This window comes from Pristis pectinata, chromosome 4 (genome assembly GCF_009764475.1).
Source record: "Pristis pectinata isolate sPriPec2 chromosome 4, sPriPec2.1.pri, whole genome shotgun sequence".
NCBI lineage: Eukaryota > Metazoa > Chordata > Chondrichthyes > Rhinopristiformes > Pristidae > Pristis > Pristis pectinata.
Window position 1 is genome coordinate 60,426,714 of NC_067408.1, and position 21,431 is coordinate 60,448,144.

The following is a 21,431-nucleotide window of genomic DNA, read 5'->3' on the forward strand; positions in this document are numbered from 1 at the left end:
GTCCCCTTCAACACTCACCAACTCTTATCAATGCACCATAGAAAGCATCTTATCTGGATGCATCACTGCTTGATATGGCAAGTGCTCTGCCCAGGACCGCAAGAAGCTGCAGAGAATTGTGGACACAGCCCAGCACATCACGGAAACCAGCTTCCCTTCCATGGGCTCTGTCTATACCTCTCGCTGCCTTGGTGAAGCAGCCAGCATAATCAAAGACCCCATCCACCCAGGTCATTCTCTCCTCTCCCATCAGGCAGAAGATACAGGAGCCTGAGGGCACCTACCACCAGGCTCAAGGACAGCTCCTATCCCACGGTGATAAGACTATTGAACAGTTCCCTTATATGATGAGATGGACTCTTGACCTCACAATCTACCTTGTTTGAACTTGCACCTTATTGTCTACCTACAATGCACTTTCCTGTAGCTGTGACACTTCACTCTGTAAGACCAGGGAGATTGAGTACAATAAATCGTGGAGGTTTTTCATCTGGGGAGGTGGGAATGGTGGAAGGAAGGCTGTTCAGCAGGAACTATCTGTGGCTGTCAGCAATATCTCAATCCACCTGAAGCAAAAAGTTTAAAAACTTTTTAGTCAAAAGTTTAAAACTGCAGTTAATCAGGCAAAGTCTCCAGGTTGCCATGGAAACTTCCTCCAGCCCAGCGTAGATACAGGCATGGAGCCTAGCATCCTGACACGTTAACCTCCACAACTCCAAGCTGCCACTGAATGACACAGTTAATTCAATTGAAGTCAAGCTGCTGAAACTTACTAAATAGGAAACATATCCAAACTGTTACTGGGCCCAATAAGTCTGACTGCTTAAGTATAAAACATACCCTTTAGATAAACACCATGTTATATTTTTCAACCCAAACTAGGCCTGAAAATATATTCTACCCATAAGATTCCCACAGGTTCAAAAGCTCCCAAGCAGGCAGGCAGACAGACAGACATTTAAGTAAGCCTCACGCAAGTCCCAAACGCACAATGAACACTGAAATGCCACTGGCTTCACTGAAACTATTGATGAAAGAGACCGTGTAACGTTGGCACAAAGCCCCTTCTCTCTAAGCCCAAGGTCAAATATTTTCAGCGTCTAGAAGCTCATGACATTCTTAATAAGAACTGTAAAAATAGGACCAAAATGCTCGTGAGAGCTGAGGCTATACAGATCAAGAACTGAGAAGCAGCCCTGGATTGTAACTACAATGTTGAGAGATTGGATTATCCTTAATTCACCGATAATGCTTTTGAAAAGCACCTCAAACTGGCACCCATTTCAGACTGAAATCTGGAAACAGTTATATTCTAGGCCCTTATCCCTTAATGGAAGTCGGCTTGGGAGGATTAACTGCCTAATACCTTGCCCACCCCTTACAGAAGACACCCCCCCATATTACAATACCCTGGTGGAGAAACTGCCCATTATGGAAGCTGCTTGTGAAGCATCCGTCGCTACATTCACCCCTGCCCACCCAAACACATTGCAACATACTGGTCTAGAATCAGCTCCATTACCAGGCTCAAACCTACATCACTTCTGTCACGTCAAGGTATTTACCTTTCCTGCGATTCCCCTTGGAATGCAAGGCTGGTCCTAGAAAGATTTGCAAAAGAAAATCAAATCAGAACAAGGAACTCTGAGTGACTACTGAAAACTATTTCAGGAATTGGTCTAGCATTGTCTCATGTCGCACAACAGGATGTCATGAACAACACGAGCACAGCTCTGTGTTCTGGAACCCTTGGTATGCCATGTATATGCCAATCTGTGCTATGTTTTCAAGGCCTTCCATTCTGAAGTGAGCCTTAGCTAGACAAGTCTTGCATCAGACCAAGACTGACTCTGGTAAGATTTGAAGCACCCCCCTCCTTCCCAATCACAGTTCCTCTGTCACTCCCATTCCTGGCAGTGCAGAGGCTCGTGATCAAAGGTTGCTGCCGGAGCTTCAGCAGGAAAAACCTGCTCTAGAATGTGGCCAGAGGGCCCCGCAGTGTCGCACTAATGCACCACTTCAGGCCCTTCACAATTTCAGGCGCATTGTATATCCAAATAGTCCATTTTCCGAGCCTTACTGCTGTATGTAACTTGTGCCAGCAAGAACACAAATAGTTGTTACCAGCAGTATTCGTTATAAACCCATCACTTGTGTATATTTGTTAAATTTAGCAGAGTGTCTTAATTTGAGATCAATTTACATAAAGACCAGTGTTCCAGAAGCTTAATTTGACACTTCAGTAATTCTAATTTATCAGATTTTAACTCTCGATATTTTCAAACCATTTTAGAATCAGATAGATGATGTGATTTGTAAACTGTTTAGTTTCACAAGAAAGCTGTGGTGCTTAATTTTAATTCAAAGGGATAGAGTGTGTACTGAGAGGAAGAGAGGGAGAGAGGGAAGTAACTTCTAAGTGCAAGAAGTTAAAGTGCATCTCTGCTTCGCTGTGATTTGTGGGTTGTCATTCTAGTAAAGTTCATTCTGTGAACAGTTTCTTAGTTATCTGTGGGCTCCCCAGCACTGTGAGTTTTCTATACTGCATCTGGTGCTTTAGTTTGTGTTAAATGCATGATGTTTTGGCTGTTTGTAATGCTCAACTCCAAGAAAAGAATCTGGAAGGAAATTTCCAAGGATCCTGCCCAGTGAACATGTTTTCATACGGGCTACTGGATAGTTAGTTGTTTCCTTTGCTTCTGTAGCTGGATGCTTCTGGGTAAATGACCAAGTGTTTGAACACAATAACCTTCTGCCTGTCTCCTACATCTCTCTAAAACAACACATTGAGTTCAGTGAAACTCTGGGGATATTGGTAGATTAGCCTGCAGTGTGTCCAATATTGCTCAGATCCACATGGTCCTTTAACACTGGGCACTTCAGGAAATGATTGAACTCATTTTGCCCTCCCTGCCCACTGAACACTTCCCACAGCACACTGAAACCAACATCAGTGACACAAGCAGTGTGTGGAAAGGCTGCCGTTGGCAGACAAGGGATGTAAAGGAACAGTGGCCATCACTTACAGTGGTTGAACAGTGCAAATTCCTCCCGAATCAAGTACACCCTTCCAACCACTGACAGAACCAACTGGACCAATCAATAGAAGCTTCCCACGTCCCACAGCCACTGCAGAAGATGCAACACCTGTCCATCCCACCTCTTCCCCTCCCACCATCCAGGGACCCAAGCACTCCTTCCAGGTGAAGCAGCCATTCACTTGTACTTCTTCCAATCTAGTATCAGTAGCATTAGCATTCTGTGTTCACAGTGTGGCCTCCCCTGCAATGGAGAAACCAAACACAGATTTGGTCATCGCTTTATGGAGCATCTGTGTTCAGTCCACAGGGATGACCCTGAGTTTCCTGTTGCCTGTCACTTTAATTCCCCTCGCACTCTTACCTTTCTGTCCACAGTCCCTTGCACTGTCAGATCAAAGCCCAGTGTAAACTAGAACAACATCTTCTGTGTGGGCACTTTGCAATCTTCTGGACTGAACACTGAATTCTCCAACTTCAGGTAAACTGCTCTCTCGTTCAGCAATGGAACACTACGGACCACCTCTTGCACACCTGTGGACTTGTCTCTGATTGTGCAAAAATATGACAATCTTTTTTTCTTTCTCTCTTCACTCTTCTATAATTTATATTGTGTGCTGTCTATACCTACGTGCCTGCGATGCTGCTGCAAACAAGTTTTACATTGTACTGTACCTCACCGTACATGTGCACATGACAATACACTCAACTTGACTTCCCATTTTCATACACGTCAGTTTCAAACCCTGTTTCTACAAAATGTTTAGTTAACCATCAGTACTCACCTGATCTGTCCTAATTAATCTCCCTCTGTCTTACTCCTCCATCCCGCCCCCCCCCCCCCAATTCTGCTCTGAAAACTGTAAACACTCTGCTCTTCCCTCAGTTACATAGAACAACATGGAAGAGTACAGCACAGGAACAGACCCTTCGGCCCACAATGTCTGTGCTGAACACGATGCCAAATTAAACGGAATCTCTTCTGCCTGCACATGAACCGTATCCCTCCATTCTCTGTGTATTCATGTGTCTGTCTAATAGCCTCTTGAACACCACTATCGCATTTGCTTCCACCATCACCCAACAGCCCATTCCAGGCACCCATCACTCTCCATGTTAAAAAAAACCCTGCCCCGCACATCTCCTTGAAACTCTTCCACTCTCACCTTAAATGCATGCCCTCTAGTACTTGACATCTCTACCCTGGGAAAAACATTGGTCTCCCCTCAGCCTCCAATGGTCCAGAAAAAACAATCCAAGTTTGTCCTACCTCTCCTTATAGCTCATACCCTCTAATCTAGGCAGCATACTGGTAAACCTCTTCTGCACCTTTTCCAAAACCCCCACACCCTTCCTGTAATGGGGCAACCAGAATTGCATACATTACTCCAATTGATGTCTAACCAGAGTTTTATACACCCTGCCATATGACTTCCTGACTGTTATATGCAATGCACTGACCAATGAAGGCAAGTATGCCACACACCTTCTTTACCACCCTATCTACTTGCATGACCACTTTCAGGGAACAGTGGACTTGGATCCCAAGATTCCTCTGTATATCAATGCTCTTTAAGGTCCTGCCATTAGCTGTTTACTTTCCCTTTATATTTGACTTCCCAAAGTGCACACCTCACATTTGTCTGAATTAAACTCCATCTGCCATTTCTCCACCCAAATCTGTAACTGATCTATATCCTACCGTATCCTTTAGCAGCCTTTTAGGAAGGGTAGCTGACCCGAAATATTGACTGGTTTCTCTCTCCACGGATGCTGCCTGACTGGCTGAGTTCATCCAGCACTTCTCCTTTTATTCCACTCTGCCTCTAACTAGGGGACTTCTGAAGGAGCTGTAAACCCCATCTTTCCTGATCAGCAAGGTGACAGAACCCTTCAGAAGATGCAGACACAGCGTCCTACGGACACCAAATACCACGAGGCAGATCGCAATCCATACCTTTCTTTGATTTCCCTGCAGACAAGAGAAATGTCAGACGGTTAGCCGGTGACTTCAGAGAGCTTCAGGAGGATGCAGCAGTGAACGGTGAACTCACAAGGCCCAACGTGAATGCAGGAAACATGCAGAGAAAGATTAAACGAAGGCACAGAGGTGACACTGGCTTTGCCACACCAGCAGCAACATGCAGAGTTGGTAAAGCACCAGGTAAACATTTTAGATCTTAAATCTGAACGAATTAGTCATGTGATAATGCAAAGGCAAGGCCATGGGTTACCACTGGAAGAAGTTATTGACTGGTGCCCTGGCATACAAAGAGAAACATCTGGGGCACCCTCTGTTCCTTTGAACATTTGATTACAATCCATGCAAACACACTGAAGTGGGCAACTGAGGGCTGTTTGGGTGGAATTAGGTGGCTACACAAGGCAGCGTCCAGGAATAAAGTAGCTCCGCGTCCCAGACGTACCACAGACCCGCTAACACACTTCGAGTTTACATCATGTGACTGAACAGTGAAACAGGGCTCCAGAGAACTGGCTTCGATCCTGACCTCTGGTGCGGAGCTTGAACGTTCTCACATTTGGGTTAGGACATAGGTAGCAAAGCTTCGAAGGAAATGAATAGAGCGATTAAAAGCTTTAGGTGATGCAGCTGCTGCCTTGCAGCTCCAGAGACCAGGGTTCAATCTGTGTCCTGTCTGTGTGGAGTTTTCACGCTCTCCCTGTGACCGTATGGGTTTCCCCCAGGTGCTTCGGTTTCCTCCCATATCCCAAATATGTGCGGGTTGGGAGGTTAATGGACCACTGTAAATTGCCTCTAGTGTGTAGGTGAGTGGTAGAATCTGGAGGGAGATAATGGGGAATGTGAGAAAAGGAAGTGGGGAAAGAATTGCTTGGATTGCTCTGACAGGCGATGGGCCAAATGGCCTCCTCCTATCTGGTAAGGCATTCAGGCAATCAGACATTCTACAGCAGCATTTCTGCTGGCTCATGTTTGCTTGCTCCAGCAACACCCTACAGGTTTGAGAGAGTTGTGCTGTGCTCACAGGTCTTCACACACCCTCCCACCGAAAACACCAGCTCTCTCATCACCGCCCATAGAGTCATACAGCATGGAAACAGGCCCTTCAGCCCAAATGGCCCAAGATGCCCACCTAAGCTACTCTCGTTTGCCTGCATTTGGCCCATATCCCTCTAAACCTTTCATATCCATGTACCTGTCCAAGTGTCTTTTAAATGTTGTTAATGTACCTGCCTCAAACATTTCCTCTTGTTCCATTTACACACCTACCCTCTGTGTGGAAAAGTTGCCCCTCAGGTTCCTTTTAAATCTCTCTCCTCACACCTTAAACCTATGCCCACCAGTTCTAGATTCCCCAACCATGGGAAAAAGACTGTGTGCATTCACCCTATCTATGCCTCTCATAACATTATACACTCCTATAAGATCACCTCTCAGTCTCCAATGAATAATGTCCTAATCTGCTCAACTTCTCCCCTTAACCCAGGCCCTCAAATCCTGGCAACAATCTTTTCTGCACTCTTTCCAGCCTAAATAGCAGGGTGACCAAAACAGAACACAATACTCCATCTCCAGCTGATGTCTAATGGTGAATAAAGAGTAACACACAATCTGCTGGAGGAGCTCAGCAGGTCAGGCAGCATCTGTGGCGGGAAATGGACAGTCGATGTTTCACGTTGAGACCCTTCATCTGGATAGAGAGACAGAGGAGAGATAGTCAGCATAAAGAGGTGAAGGGAAGGGGTGGGGCAGGAGCTGGCAGATGATGAGTGGATCCAGGTGAGGGGAGGTGATAGGCAGATGGAGGAGGGGAGAGTTGAAATGATGTCACAAGCTGGGAGGTGAGAGCTAGACGTGACAAGGGGCTGACGGAATCTGATAGGAGGGGAAGGTGGAGCATGGAATCAAGTGAGGGAGGTGGGGAGGGGACCCAGTGGGAGGAGTGTGTGGGTGATGGGCAGATGGAGAGGGAGGGGAGGGGAAAGGGACATGGTGATGGGTCCAGGTGGATCAGGAGAAGAGAGACAAGAGAAAAAGGGACAGAGGGGGAGCAGTTACCGTAAGGTGGAGAATTCAATGTTCATGCCGCCAGGTTGTTGACTACTCAGATGGAAAATGAGGAACAGCTCCAGATTCCAGCATCTGCAGTCTCATGTGTCTCCAGTGAATAAAGAGTGACTGGTATCACCACAGCCATTCTACACTCTAGCCTGAACCTCAGCTGCCCCATCCAGGGGCCTATGACAGGAATTGTACTGTGGGCTCTGCTCTTGCTGAAGCATTTGCAGAATTCCTTTCTGAAAGCAAAACACCAGGAAATGCTGGAAACACTCAGTAGGTCAAGCAGCATCCACGAGGCCGGTAGCAGCTACTGTTTAGTGCCCTGATGCCCACTTACGGTTCCAGCCCTGGATTTCTAACATCTGCTGCTTTCGTTTCTTTCTGTCAAGAACAAGCTGAGGCTCAGACATAAGGGATCAGGATGTAATCAAGAGAATCCGGAGTGACTTCAAGAGACAGGGAAGGAAATTGCAGGAGTACAGGTAGACAGGGTGGTGGAGGTGGCATTTGGCACAGCTGGCCTTCTCACTCAGGGCACTGAGTATCGAAATTGGGATGTTATGTTGCAGTTATACAAGACGATAGTGAGGCTGCACCTGGAGTATTGTGTATGGTTCTGGTCACCCTGTTATGGGAAAGACGTCATTAAGCTGGACAGAATGCAAAGAAGATTTACGAGAACGTTGCCAGGACTCGAGGGCCTGAGTTACAGGGAGGACTTTATTCCTTGGAGTGTAGGAGACTGAGGGGTGACCTTACAGAGGAGTATGAAATCACGAGGGGCATAGATAGGGTGATGCACAGTTTTTTTCCCAGGGAAAGGAGAAAACTAGAGGGCATTAGTTTAAGGTGAGAGGGTAAAGGGACCTGAGGGGCAACTTTTTCTACACAGAGGGTGGTGGGTACATGGAACGAGCTGCCAGAGGAAACCTCTAAGGCAGGTACAATAACAACATTTAAAATACGTTTGGACAGGTACAGAGAGGAAAGGTCTAGAGTGATATGGGCCAAACGCGGGCAAATGGGACTTGCTTAGATGGTCGGCATGGACCAGTTGGGCTAAAGGGCCTGTTTCCGTGCTGTATGACTCCATGACTCTACAGGGACAGAGTAAAGGAGTGGGATTAGTTGCTGGGTTATTTCAAAGATACACAAAACAAAATTCAAATGTTAGGGTATTACACACTGCAAAAAAGACCAGTAATAATACACTGCACAGTGTAATATTACACACAACACGATGTTACATACTATGCAAAGTTTAGAAATATAACCAAAAACAAACAGACCAGTGATATAACCAACTGAAAGACCAGTAATGTTACATCATTCACAGAGATCGGTACCAGTTGTATAACCCATCACGTGACCAATAAAAATATGCAAATGGTGTCGCACAAAGATCTGTACTGTACACTGCAACAAATGTAATTATAATCAACTCCCAAAGAGCAGCAATATTACACTCTGCACAAAAGCTGGCATATTATGTACCTTGCAACTTTATCATTATTACACAGGGAGCAGGACAGCACAACGTTACCAGTGCTACAAGCTTAGAAATTGTACACACCATATTAACGGCAATATTACACACACTTAAAATGAGACCATTACACATGGTGTAGTACTGGTGTCATCAGACAGTATGTTATATTGATCTTATTGAGCATTGCCCAATGCTGTCAATATTATACACCAACAACATGGCCATTACACATCATACAACATTCCCAGCATTATACACTGTACAATGTACAACGTACCTGGCAATAATGCAGAGCACAACATTCTGGCAGTACGTACAGTGTAACGTTCCCAGCATCACACACAGTACAACATTCCCAGTGTTACGCACAGCACAATGCTCCAGCATTACACACAACACAACATTCCTGACGTTATATACATTTCTGGCATTACACACAGTATGGCCATGTTACCACCATCAAACGTACCACAAAGTTACCAATTTTACATGCAGCATTTTACTAATTTTACACCCATGTGTTACCAATATTATATATACCTTACCAATATTACATGTACCACAATGTAACCAATATTACACACAGAAGGCTGTCTAAGTTAACAACAGGATTTAGATCAACTGGGGAAGTGGGCCAACGAATGGCTGGTGAAAGTTAACTTGCACAAGTGCAAAGAGATGCGTTTTGGGAAGTTAAACCAGGGCTGACAGGGGTAGTGGTGGTGTTGCCTCCACCACTACCCCGTCAGCGCATTCCAGGTACCCACCAGTCTCCGTGTAAAGAACTTGCCTCGCACATCTCCTTTGTATTTTCCCCGTCACCTTAAATACATGCCCTCTAGTACCAGACATTTCAATCCTGGGAAAAAGATACTGGCTGTTTACTCCATCTATGCCTCGCATAATTTTATAAACTTCTATCAAATCTCCCCTCAGTCTCTGATGTGACAGAGAAAACAGCCCCAGTTTGTCCAACTTCTCCTCATAGCACATGTCCCTCAAACTAGGCAGCATCCTGGAAAATCTCCTCTGCACCTTCTCCAAAGCCTCCAAATCTTGTAATGAGGTGACCACAACTGAACGCAATACTCTAAATGTGTCCTAACCAGAGTTTTATAAAGCTGTTACATAGCTTCCTGGCCCTTGAACTCAATGCCTTGACTAATGAAAGCAAGCATGCGATACAACTTCTTTACTATCCTATCAACTTGTGTGGCCACCTTTAGGGAGCCCTGTACCTGGACCCCAAGATCCCTCTGTTCATCAATGCTGTTGAGGATCCTGCCGTTAACTGTGCACTCTCCCTTTATGTAGGACCTCCCCAAGTGCAGCATCTCACCCTTGCCCAGATTAAACTCCAGCTCCTACTTCTCCACTCATACCTGCAACTGATCCATATCCTGCTGTATCCCTTGGCAATCTTCTACACTGTCCACAATGCCACCAATCTTTGTGTCATCCGCAAACTTGCTCACTCATCTTATCACATTTTCATCCATATCATTTATATGTACGACAAACAACAGAGGTCCCAGTACAGATCCCTGTGGAACACCATTTGTCACAGACCTCCATCTAGAATAAGACCCATCCACCACTAGCCTCTGTCGTCTATGGGGAAGCCAATTTTGGATCCAATCAGCCAAGTCACCACGCATCCTAATTTTCTGATGAGCCTACCATGAGGGACCTTGTTGAATGCCTTACTAAAATCCATGTATACAACATCCATTGCTCTACCTTTATTAATCACCTTCATCACCTCCTCAAAAAACTCAATCAGATTAGTCGGACATGAGCTGCTCCGCACAAAGCCATGCTGACTGACCCCAATTAGGCCATCGTTTTCCAAATGCTCATAAATCCTATCCCTAAGAATCCTCTCCATTAGTTTCCCTACCACTGACGTGAGACCCACTGGTCTACAATTTCCAGTACTATCCCTATTTCCCTTCTTGAACAAGGAACAACATTAAGTAACCCCGTCCTCTGGCACCACACTTGTGGCTAGCAAAGATACAAAGATATTAGTCAAGGCCCCAGCTATCTCATCTCTCACCTCTCTCAATAACTTGGGGTACATCTCATCTGGCCCTGGGGTCTTATCCACCTTAATGTTTTTCAAGAGACCCAACACCACCTCTTTCCTAATCTCGAAATGCCCTAGCATCTTAGCATGCTCCACTCTGATCCTTCTCCTCGGTAAATACCAACGCAAAGTACTCATTTAGGATTTCGCCCACATCCTCTGCCTCTAAGTTCCTTCCTTTATCCTTGAGTGGTCCTACCTTCTACCTGGTTATCCTTTGCTCTTGATGTATGTGTAGAATGCCTTGGGATTCTCTTTAGTTCTACTCGCCAAGGACTTTCCATGACTTTTCATGTAACATGAAGGAGGTTTATAAAATTATGAGAGACATGGATAGGGTAGATAGACAGTCTGTTTCCCACTGTAGGGGTGTCTAAAACTAGAGGGCATGGGGTTAAGGTGAGAGGGAGAAGGTTTAAAGGGAATCTGAGGGGGAAAGTTTTCATACAAAGGGTCTCTGGAATGAACTACCAGAGGAGGTGCCAAAGGCAGGAACAGTAATACCATTTAAGAGGCATCTGGATAGGTACTTGAATGAGCAAGGTAATAGAGGGAGAGGGAATTAATGCAGGCAAGTGGTGTCATATAGATAGGCACAATGGTTGGTACAGACATGGTGGGCTAAAGGGCTTGTTTCTGTGCTGTACAAAGCTATGACACCATAACATTACCAATATGACACACACCACATTACCAATATTGCACACATCACAACGTTACCATTATTACACACGTTACCAATATTACACACACCACAATGTTACCAATATTACTGTGGAATTTTTTACCTGACTCTCCAATCTTTAAACAGAAAATATTTCCCATGCAGCTCGAAAATATTATGGAATCTGGTTGGTCAATTTACAATTCAGAAGGCAACAGTGGACCAATAAAGCTGTCCATGGATCACTGTACACATGGGAAGCTGGCAGTCGAAGCCCATGTGACAAGGTAACACTTAACAAACTAGTAGAGATATCAGTTTAGAGATCATGGCATAGATGTTCAATGAGGAACTGTTACTGAAGTTGATCACTTGCTCTCGCAGATGGACAAAGAGTGGGAGCTTGAATATTGGAACTGCAGTCAGAGATAGTTAAACTGCAGCTGGAGGAGTCAAAAGGCGCTCAGCCCAGACTGACTACCTGAGCAACACCCATTCACAGCAACCAAGGGTGATTTGTGAGTACAACAGATTTGAAAGTAGAGGTGTGATTTGTCATTCTGGTAAGAGTATGTTATTTATAGAAGGTAAACCACTCAGATTAAGGGAATCCTGGTTATCTGCCTTATAAATCCCAAAACAGAATGAAGAGATGGAAAGATTGATAAGATTGTCCCTACATGCACATATTACCAACATTGCACACATCACATTACCAGTATTGCACTCACCAGATCATCATCAATATTAAGCACTCCACAATGTTACCAGTAACACATACATGTTAACTAATATTATCTTGCACTGTGTACACGAAGAACATCGTGGTTACTTGTACAAATTTTGAATACCTTTGTGTCCTTGAAGCCTCCGAATGTCCAACTCCTTCACACTTGCTGTGGTGTTGTGAGGAGGAATATTGCCACAGCTGTTACTTTGCACCAGGGTTAAGTGACTCTGCAGGATAGAAGGGGAAATACATGTTCATCGATCAATAGGTTTTACTGAAGTGGTGTCTCTTCACTGGCAACTATAATCACCCTATAACCACAACTATAATCACTCTACTCTCTTCAGTGGAATTAGATGGAATGGAGGAGTCAAAAGGCGCTCAGCCCAGACTGACTACCTGAGCAACACCCAGTCACAGCAACCAAGGGTGATTTGTGAGTACAACAGATTTGAAAGTAGAAGTGTCACAGAGTTGTACAGCACAGAAACAGGCCCCTTGGCCCACCATGTCCATGCTGACCTATTTACCCATCTACACCAATCCCATTTCCCTGCATTAGGACCGTATCCTTCTATACCTTGCCTATTTAAGTGCCTCTAAATGCCTCTTAAATGTAGTGATTGTATCTGATTCCACCCCCTCCTCTGGCAGTGCATTCCAGATATCAACCACTGTGTGTGTAAAAAAATTACCCCTCATATCCTCTTTAAAACTCCTCCCTCTCACCTTAAACCTATGTCCTTTTGTTTTTGATACCCCTTCCATGGGAAAGAGATTCTAACTATCTACCCTATCTATGCCTCCCATAACCTTATATATTTCTATCAGGCTACTCCACAGCCTCCTTCAGTCCAGGCAAAGCAAGCCCTTCCCAGTTTTGAGAGATAAACAGAGGGAACTGTCCTCAAAAAGAGTGTGCACTGGACACACACAACAACCTAACTCTCCAACTCACCATCCATGAGCAGAGACACCCATTCAAACTGCTGACCTGGTGACTTTCCTATCAGAGAGCTACCTGTTGGAAGGATTACTCTGAAATTATGTTACCTTGGTCACCAGTCTCACTCCATGAGGACTAGAATATAAAAGCAAGGATGTACTGCTGAAACTTTCTAAGGCATCTATTGGACTGCATTTGGAATATTGTGAGCAATTTTGAGCCCCATATCCAAGGAGAGATGTGCTGGCCCTGGAGAAGGTGCAGAGGAGGTTCACAAGAATGATCCCAGGAATGAAAGGCTTAACATATGAGGAGTGTTTGATGTCTCTGGGCCTGTACTTGATGGACTTCAGAAGGATGAGGGGGTTCTCATTGAAACCTACTGGATACTGAAAGGTCTGGATAGAGAGGACGTGAAGAGGATGTTTCCACTAGTAGGAGAGTCTTGGATCCGTGGACACAGCCTCAGAATAAAGGGATGTCCCTTTAGAACTGAGATGAAGAGGAATTTCTTCAGCCAGTGGGTGGCGAATCTGTGGAATTCGTTGCCACAGAGGGCTGCGGAGGCCAAGTCATTGGATGTATTTAAGGCAGGAGATCGATAGGTTCTTGATTGGTAAGGGGTTTAAGAGTTATGGGGAGATGGTGGGAGAATGGGGTTGAAGAAAGAATCAGTTGTAAATGAATGGCAGAGCAGAGTCGATGAGTCAAATGGCTTAATTCTGCTTCTATATCTGATGCTGTAAGGTAATTACAAATAAACCTGAAGGCCATGAATTGGATTGTCAGGACTGCAGTTCCATCCGGCACCCAATTACATTTTCCATGGAGTCAGGGTGCAGTGTCCTCCCCTCTATCCATAACCATAAAGAAATGGTTCATCAGCTCCAACCTTCTCCACACAGAGAGAGCTGCCTGCAATACTGCAATTCCAAAGGGCCCAAACCAAGTTCAATGTCTGCTCCAGGGTCGTCATAGACATGGTGGGCTGAAGAGCCTGTTTCTGTACTGTATGACTTCAAAGCAAGGCTGAGTCCCTCTAAACTCAATAGTCTACCCCACCAGACAAAATCAACACCATGCAGCTATCCGACAAGAACTTTTAATGATTGTGTTCGTAGACTGACCTTAGGGGTGGAACTGCGGCCAAGTGTCGAACTACTGAACCTCGAGGTAGTACCTGCGTTGGCCTTTTTCCTTGGCACTGTGTCGCTCTGGTAAATACCCTCTTTCTGCTGCTTCTTCCTGTCCTCCAGAGTACGGAAGCTCTTTGAAACCAAAGGTAATATGTTCAAGTGACCACCTGGAGCAAGCAAAAAGTTTCACGGCAAAACAGCATTTACCGCGTAACGTCATTAATATCACATCAACAGGTACAGTTCCTGTCAGTGACACACTTACTTCTTGTAATACTTCAGCCACTCACCAGGGGCACCACCACCAGAGGTCTGGTCACACTTGGTAGGAGGAGGACTGAGATTAATTCCACACCCATAACATACCAGCCTTGGATTATTTTAATGCAATGATCTCATATCAGAATGAACAACCATCTTCTTGCAGCTACCATCGGGCAGGAAGTACAGAAGCCTGAGGTCCCACACCACTGGGTTCAAGCTACTTCCCTTCAAACATTTGGTGCTTGAACCAACCTGCACAGCCCAAATAACTACAGTTTAGCAATACTATGACCACTTTGATCACTTTGAACTAAAACGGACTTCTCTTTTGTTCTAATTGTATTCTTTTTTGTATAACTTTGTATAATTTATGTTTATTTTATATTTATCTTGTGAATGTTGCTAATAAGATGCTATGTGCCTGTGATGCTGCTGCAAGTAAGTTTTTCATTACACCAATGCATACATGAACTTGAGCAGGTGACAATAAATTCGACTTTGACAATGAACCAGTGTGCTAACATCCCCCCTGAAAACTGTAACAGAAGGATATTTAGCTGGTAGAAGTTGCAGAAGATGTGCTTTATGTGCACTTAGACCCAATGCATAACTGGAAGCCCCAGCTCAATGGAACAGTCCAGGTGACTACCAGTACCATCTAAATGATTCACTCCCATTCAAGGATCCACTGCTCAGGAAATTGCTCCACGTTTTTTTTTCTTGGCGATAAAACAGCATTGAGCATCACCCAAATGGGAGAGACCTTTGCAAGGGCTGACTTTGAGCTTGTACAAGGTCAGAGAACTCAGTGAGGACAAAGAATGCAGATCAAGTGTTGGTGCTTTAAACAGCAGAGATTCAGGTGAGGGAATAAGGACTCTAATTTTTTCAGACAAATAAGCTTGAAAACCTCACTGCAGATGAATTTTGTGTTTGAACCAATGTTGGCATCACCTGGGGTTGTTTGAAACCAGCAGAACATAGAAACTAAAATCCTGCCACAAATTTAGGACCCAGACTTCTCAGTGCACATAACACCGACAGAAGTGTGTGCAAAATTGCTCACCTCTGGGTCACTGATGTTTAATGGTACAGTGCTGTTTCTGTCAGAGTTGTGTGAACAACATTTTAGTTCATCGTGTTCCCCACACAAGACAATGTGGAACAAATGATGCCAGATGTCAGATCATTGCTGACATTTGGGGTTTACAAAGAGACATCTGTTTAAGTCAGTAATTGTTGACTGAATCATTTGGCTGCCAAATAAATATTGTTTAAATCAAATTCACAGATTCTGTGCTGAAGGGAGAAAATGAGAGACAGAAACTAGAGAGAGAGAGCGAGAGAGAGAGGGGAGAGGTAGAGAAAGAAAGGGGAGAGAAAGAAAGAGAGAGAAAGGGGGGGAGAGAGAGAGAGGAAGAGAGACAGACAGACAGACAAACAGATATCCTGCTGTATTCTTTGACAACCTTCTTCACTTTCTCTACATCTTAAGAATGGTTTGGTTTCTAACTATTCGCAGTTCAGATGAAAGGTCATCGACTTAAAACATTAACTCTGTTCCTCTCTCCACGGATGCTGCCTGACCTACTGAGTGTTTCTGGCAGTTTCTGTTTTTGTTTCAGATTCCTAGCATTCAGAATATTTATTCTTTGAATGTAGATACACACTGCATTACAACCCATACCCTACTGGAGCAGGGAAAGTGGTTCCTCTTATCATAAAACAAACTCTGGTACAGCTTGAATTAAACTGACAGGCAGCAGCATGTCCCAGACTGATACTGGAGGGGGGGTGAAGCACTGGTACTGTACCTGATTGTGTCGGCAATGTTTTTTTGCTGGAAGAGGAGGTGGAGAAGGAAGAGGAGGCGGAGGAGGAGGAAGAGAAGAAGCATTTACACAATGCGTTGCATCATCCGCTGTTGGTTTAGGCCCAGGGCAGGAGGAGAGGTGCAGAGGAGAGCCACATCCATTAGAGAGAGGCAATGACTCTGAAGGCTAGATCAAGGAAAGCAGGTAAGAGAGACAGAAGAGAGAAAGTGGGTGAGGCTCCAACATTGCCCGCCTCCCTCCTTCAAGACACTGCACTGGCTACGGGACTGAGTGGGTGGGCAGTGGAATGCCCTCAGGTCCTCGACTGATTCTGGGGGCTGCATGATAGTGGCCTTGAATGACAGAAGAGTACTGTTGGCTGCCAGTAAGGCCTCCAAAGCCACCCCCTTCTCAAGGGTAATGAGGGACGGGCACTAAATGCTGGACTTACCTGCCTTCTGGAAATGAATACATCTCAAAGGGAGATGATCATCAGGGAACTAGTCCCAAATGTGGCAGGAGGCAGGGCGACAGTGACTAGAGCCGCTGTCTCACAGCACCAGAGACCCGGGTTCAATCCTGACCTCAGGTGCTGTCTGTGTGGAGTTTGCATGTTCTTCCTGCGACTGTGTGGGCTTCCCCTGGGTGCTCCGGTTTCCTCCCATGTCCCAAAGATGTGCGGGTGGGAAGGTTAACTGGCCTCTGGTGTGTGGGTGACAGGAGGATAAGGGCCTTTGATGGGACTGATGGGATGGCTTTGACAGCTGGCAGAGACTCGATGCGTCGAATGGTGTCCTTCTACACTCTACCTTTGCTGCCGGCTGTGGAACACGAGACACTACATGGCTTCCTACATCACCAGCCGGCTGTAGACCTCAGTTCCTCAAGACCCACACCTGAGCCCACACCTGATCCCAGAGCTGAGCTCACCTGGGCCCAGAGCTGAGTTCACACCTGTTCCCAGACCCGAGTTCACACCTGTTCCCAGACCCGAGTTCACACCTGTTCCCAGACCCAAGCTCACCTGGTCCTACAACTGAGCCCACACCCGATCCCAGACCTGAGTTCACCTGGGCCCACACCCGATCCCAGACCTGAGCTCACCTGGGCCCACACCTGAGCTCTCTTACACTGTGATGACTTACTGAAGGTGCCACAGTGTGTGGTGGCCATCTGAACAAGGGGTCTCTGGCCTAGGCAGTGACCTTACACTGACCAATGTCCCAGCCAGGAGCAGAAGCCCAAGGAGTGAATCTAATCCAACCCCAGGCTCCATCAAAATAGCCAGGCCCCCAAGTGGCTGACGGCTTAGAGCCCATCCAATCACAGGGCGCAGCTGGAGCTGTGGGCGAGGCTTGGGCAGGGAGGAAGGGAGCGGGTGGGAGTAACCCTCAAGTTATCCTGTAGCCTTCTCCTGTTGACCCTCCTTCCCCCCAACCAGGATGGGTTGGGGTCCCTTTCTCAGGCGCTCAGGTTCCCTGTTCCCCTACACCATGGGGCAGAGAAGTTTCGGAAGGGGCAACTAAGAGCAGAGCCGGAGGACCAACCCATGGTCCATTTCCCGCTGACACCACACTGAAAAGCTGGCCTTGTTCAGCACAGGATGAGAGAGGAGGCAGCCCATGTGAGTTTCCTCCGGGTGCTCCAGTTGCCTCCCACGGCCCAAAGGTGTGCAGGTCAGCGGGTTAACTGCCCGCTGTAAATTACCCCTAGTGTGTGAATGAGGGGTAGGATCTGGGGGGAGTTGAAGAGAACATAAAGAGAATAAAACAAAAATAACGCAAATGCGTGGTTGATGGTCGGCACGGAGTTGCTAGGCCGAAGGGCCCGTTTCCATGCCGTGTCTCTCTGTGACTATGTTCGGGTTAGAATCGGACCCCAGCCAGGTGTAAGGTGACACAACTGATGAAGCGAACCGACCTCCTGAGGGTGAGCCGCCCCTCTCTGCTGGTGCATGGAGTCCTCAGCGGCAGGCTCAGCGGGTGGGGCCACCCACACACAAGGGCAGCTGGTGCTGTACAACTGATTGATCTGGCTCACAGTCACATAGTCCTGGCAAAGGGAGCAGAGAGTCAAAGGTTCAAAGATGCAAAGCACAGTGGCCAACGGTGAGGCAAGAGGCATATACAGCAGGGAGGGGGAGGGGGAGAGGTAATGGCAGAGAGAGGGGTAGGGAGGGAGAAGGTGTGTGAGAGAGGGGAGGGTGGGGCAGGTGAAGGCAGTGAGGGGGAGGAGAGGTTGGGGGTGGGGGGAGAGATGAGGGCAGTTGAAGTACAGGGTGGAGACAATCTGCAGGCACTATTAGTTTATCAGAATGAACAGGCAATGCGATGGTTAGATGGTGGAAAGTCCAAACTGCTGTTGCCCTCACTGATCCAGACAGCTCCTGATCAGTGTACGGCCCTCAGGGGGGACATCTGAAGTCTCCGAGCCCTGACTGACACAGCCCCCGGCAGCAGCTTGCGCTGGATACCTCCCAGCTGACTGTCCAGTACGTCCTAGCCTGCCTGTCTCAGGCACTGCTGCACCTCTGGATTCAGCAGCCTCCAGCCATGAACTAACCGCAGTCAGCACAGTGGGATTTCAGTCACCTACAGTCTGCAGACTGGATTCATACGGAGCGAACTGGGCACCGCCAGCCGTGAGATTTGCCTGGTCAGTGTAGGCACTGCGTCACACCTTGCACACCTGAGAGCATGATCACAATGTATTGCGGCTCAGAATGTCAACACAGGAGGTCACTCCTCAGGGAAACCCAGTGGGTGAGGGGAACTCAATGCCATGGGAATGGGACTCAGTGTCCCAGGGAAGCCTACTAGGGATTTGGGAACCAGTATCACGTGACAGAGAGTGGGAAGATGGGGGACATAGTGTTATAGAGCCAGCAGTGGGGGGATGGAGATAAGGGGAACATGGTTTCTTGGGAGTGGGACTCAGTGTCCCTGGGAACCCCACCTCAGCAATGGAACACTACGAACCACCTCTTGCACTACCATGGACTTGTCTTCGATTGTGCCTTTGTTTTTATTTTGCACAAAAGTCTTGCTTTTGCAAAGTCTTTCTTTCCACTGTATGGTATAATTTTATGCATAAGTTATATACTGTGTGTTGTCTGCACCAAAGTGCCGGTGATGCTACTGCAAGTTTTTCCACTGTACCTGTACCTCACCATACCTGTCCACATGACAATAAACTCAACTCGACTTGAACCTTGCTAGGGGTTAGGAAGTAGTGTTGGGGGACACAGAGTTGGGGGACATGGTGTTGTAAAGCCAGTACTGGGGGGGTGGGGGAGGTGGGGGATGGAGATGATGAACCCAGTGGCAGGAGAAGAGGGTCGGTTACCATGTTCCAACATATCCTTGGGGGTGGAGGAAGATCACAGACTGGAGGCTTAACACCCTAAAGCTGGTATATTACCTTGAAGGCTGCCACAGCTTAACCAGGGGTGTGAATGGAAGTGGTGCGGCCTCGCTGCCCTCTCTGCTCTCTCTGATTCAGGTCCCATCAGCAGCTCGAGGGTGTGAGTCAAGCAAAAGTAGGGGGGGGACATCAGACAGCTTCAGTGAGTCCAGATCTGCAGTCACCCGCAACAGTTCCAGCCTCTCAGTGAGGCTGCTCTACGAGTTTGGTGTATCCTCTGCAGCATTGGAGGCTGAGGGGAGACCTGATATAAGCTTACAAAATTATGAGAGGCAAAGATAGGGTAGGTAGCCAGAATCTTTTTCCCAGGGTAGAATTGTCAAATACTTGAGGACATGCATTTAAGGAGAGAGAGGGAAAGTTTAAAGGAGATGAGCAGGGCAAGTTTTTTTTACACAGTGAGTGGGAGGTGCATGGAACGGGCTGCCAGGGGTGGTGGTGGAGGCAGATATGATAGTGGTATTTAAGCTGTTAGATAGGCACATGAATATGCAGGGAATGGAGGGATATAGGTCATGTACAGGTAGAAGGGATTAATTTAAGTTGGCATCATGTTCGGCATAGACATCATGGGCCGAAGAGACTGTTCCTGTGCTGTACCGTTCTGTGTTCTACTTTCAAATTTTTCCCTGAAGGTCATGACCTTCAGGGAAAAATCTGCCCTCTGTCTAAAAGGGGTGACCAGTTATTTTTGAACAGTAACCCCCGGTTCTAGATTCTCCCATGAGAAGAAAGATCCTCTCCACACCCACCCTGTCAAGACTCCAGTTTCTTGTGGTAGGTGAGGACCAGGGGATCTCTGTCCCTGTTCTGTCTGGGGGAAGATGGACTAAGAGTGAAAATGTGGGAAATAGAGCAGATGTGTTGTGGTCTGGGGGAAGATGGACTAAGAGTGAAAATGTGGGAAATAGAGCAGATGTGGGTTATGGCACCATCAATAGCACAAGGGGGAATGCTCCGTTTTCTGAAAAAGGAGGACATCTCAGGTGTCCTGGAGTGGAAGACCTCATCTCAAGAACAGATGAGGTGGAGATGGAGAAACTGGAGAAAGGAATGGTGTCCTTACAAGTGATAGGGTGAGAGGAGGTGTGGTCAACTTATCTGTGAGACTCTGGGTTTGTTGTAAATGTTGTTGGATAATTTATCTCCTGAGATGAAGACAGAGAAATCAAGAAAGGGGAGAGAGGTGTCGGAGATGGACCGAGTGAATTTGAGTGTGGGGTGGAAGTTGGTCGCGAAGTTCATAAAATTAAGATCCGTACGGGTGTAGGAGACAGCACCAATGCAGTCGCCGATGTAATGGAGAAAGAGTTGGGGAGTGGTGCCAGAGTAGGTTTGCAACATGGACTGCTCCATGTATCCTATGAAAAGGCAGATGTAGCTAGGGCCCATGTGAGTGCCAATAGCTACACCTTTCAGTTGGAGAAAGTGAGAGAAATCAAAGAGAAGTTGCTGAGGGTAAGCACCAGTTCTGCCAGGCAGAGGTAGAATGGAAGTTGCTCTACAGAGGATCAATCTCAAGAGATCAGGACAGATTAACCCATTCTAAACAACACTCACACTGTGTACTCAAAGCAACATTTAGCCATGTAGTATATGCAAAAAAAATATTGTTAGCAGGGCAGTTTACAGACTGGAAAGGGTGAAAGACTATAATTACCTCTTTGAGTATGTTTGGATTGATAGGGAGGCTGGTCCCACCAGTGCTTTCACAGTAGACCTTCTCCAAACTCATCAGGTTCTCTTTTTCCTGAGGAGAACAAGGGTGTTGATTCATTAAAAGCTGATTTGATATA

General features: G+C 46.5%; 1 protein-coding gene across 5 annotated transcripts in view; it reads right to left on the reverse strand.

The window, feature by feature from the left end:
- Window positions 1-21,431, reverse strand: part of phldb2b (pleckstrin homology-like domain, family B, member 2b) — a 185,953-nt gene that overhangs the window by 31,176 nt on the left and 133,346 nt on the right. For 4 of the 5 annotated variants that reach the window (XM_052013321.1, XM_052013323.1, XM_052013320.1 and 1 more), the window contains 5 exons: window positions 21,296-21,385; window positions 18,133-18,264; window positions 14,126-14,266; window positions 12,174-12,279; window positions 1,566-1,601 (listed from right to left, as the gene is read on the reverse strand). In XM_052013321.1, coding sequence (XP_051869281.1) covers window positions 1,566-1,601; window positions 12,174-12,279; window positions 14,126-14,266; window positions 18,133-18,264; window positions 21,296-21,385 — 505 coding nt within the window. The remainder of the gene's footprint in view (window positions 1-1,565; window positions 1,602-12,173; window positions 12,280-14,125; window positions 14,267-18,132; window positions 18,265-21,295; window positions 21,386-21,431) is intronic. The other variant, XM_052013324.1, reaches the window with a different exon arrangement.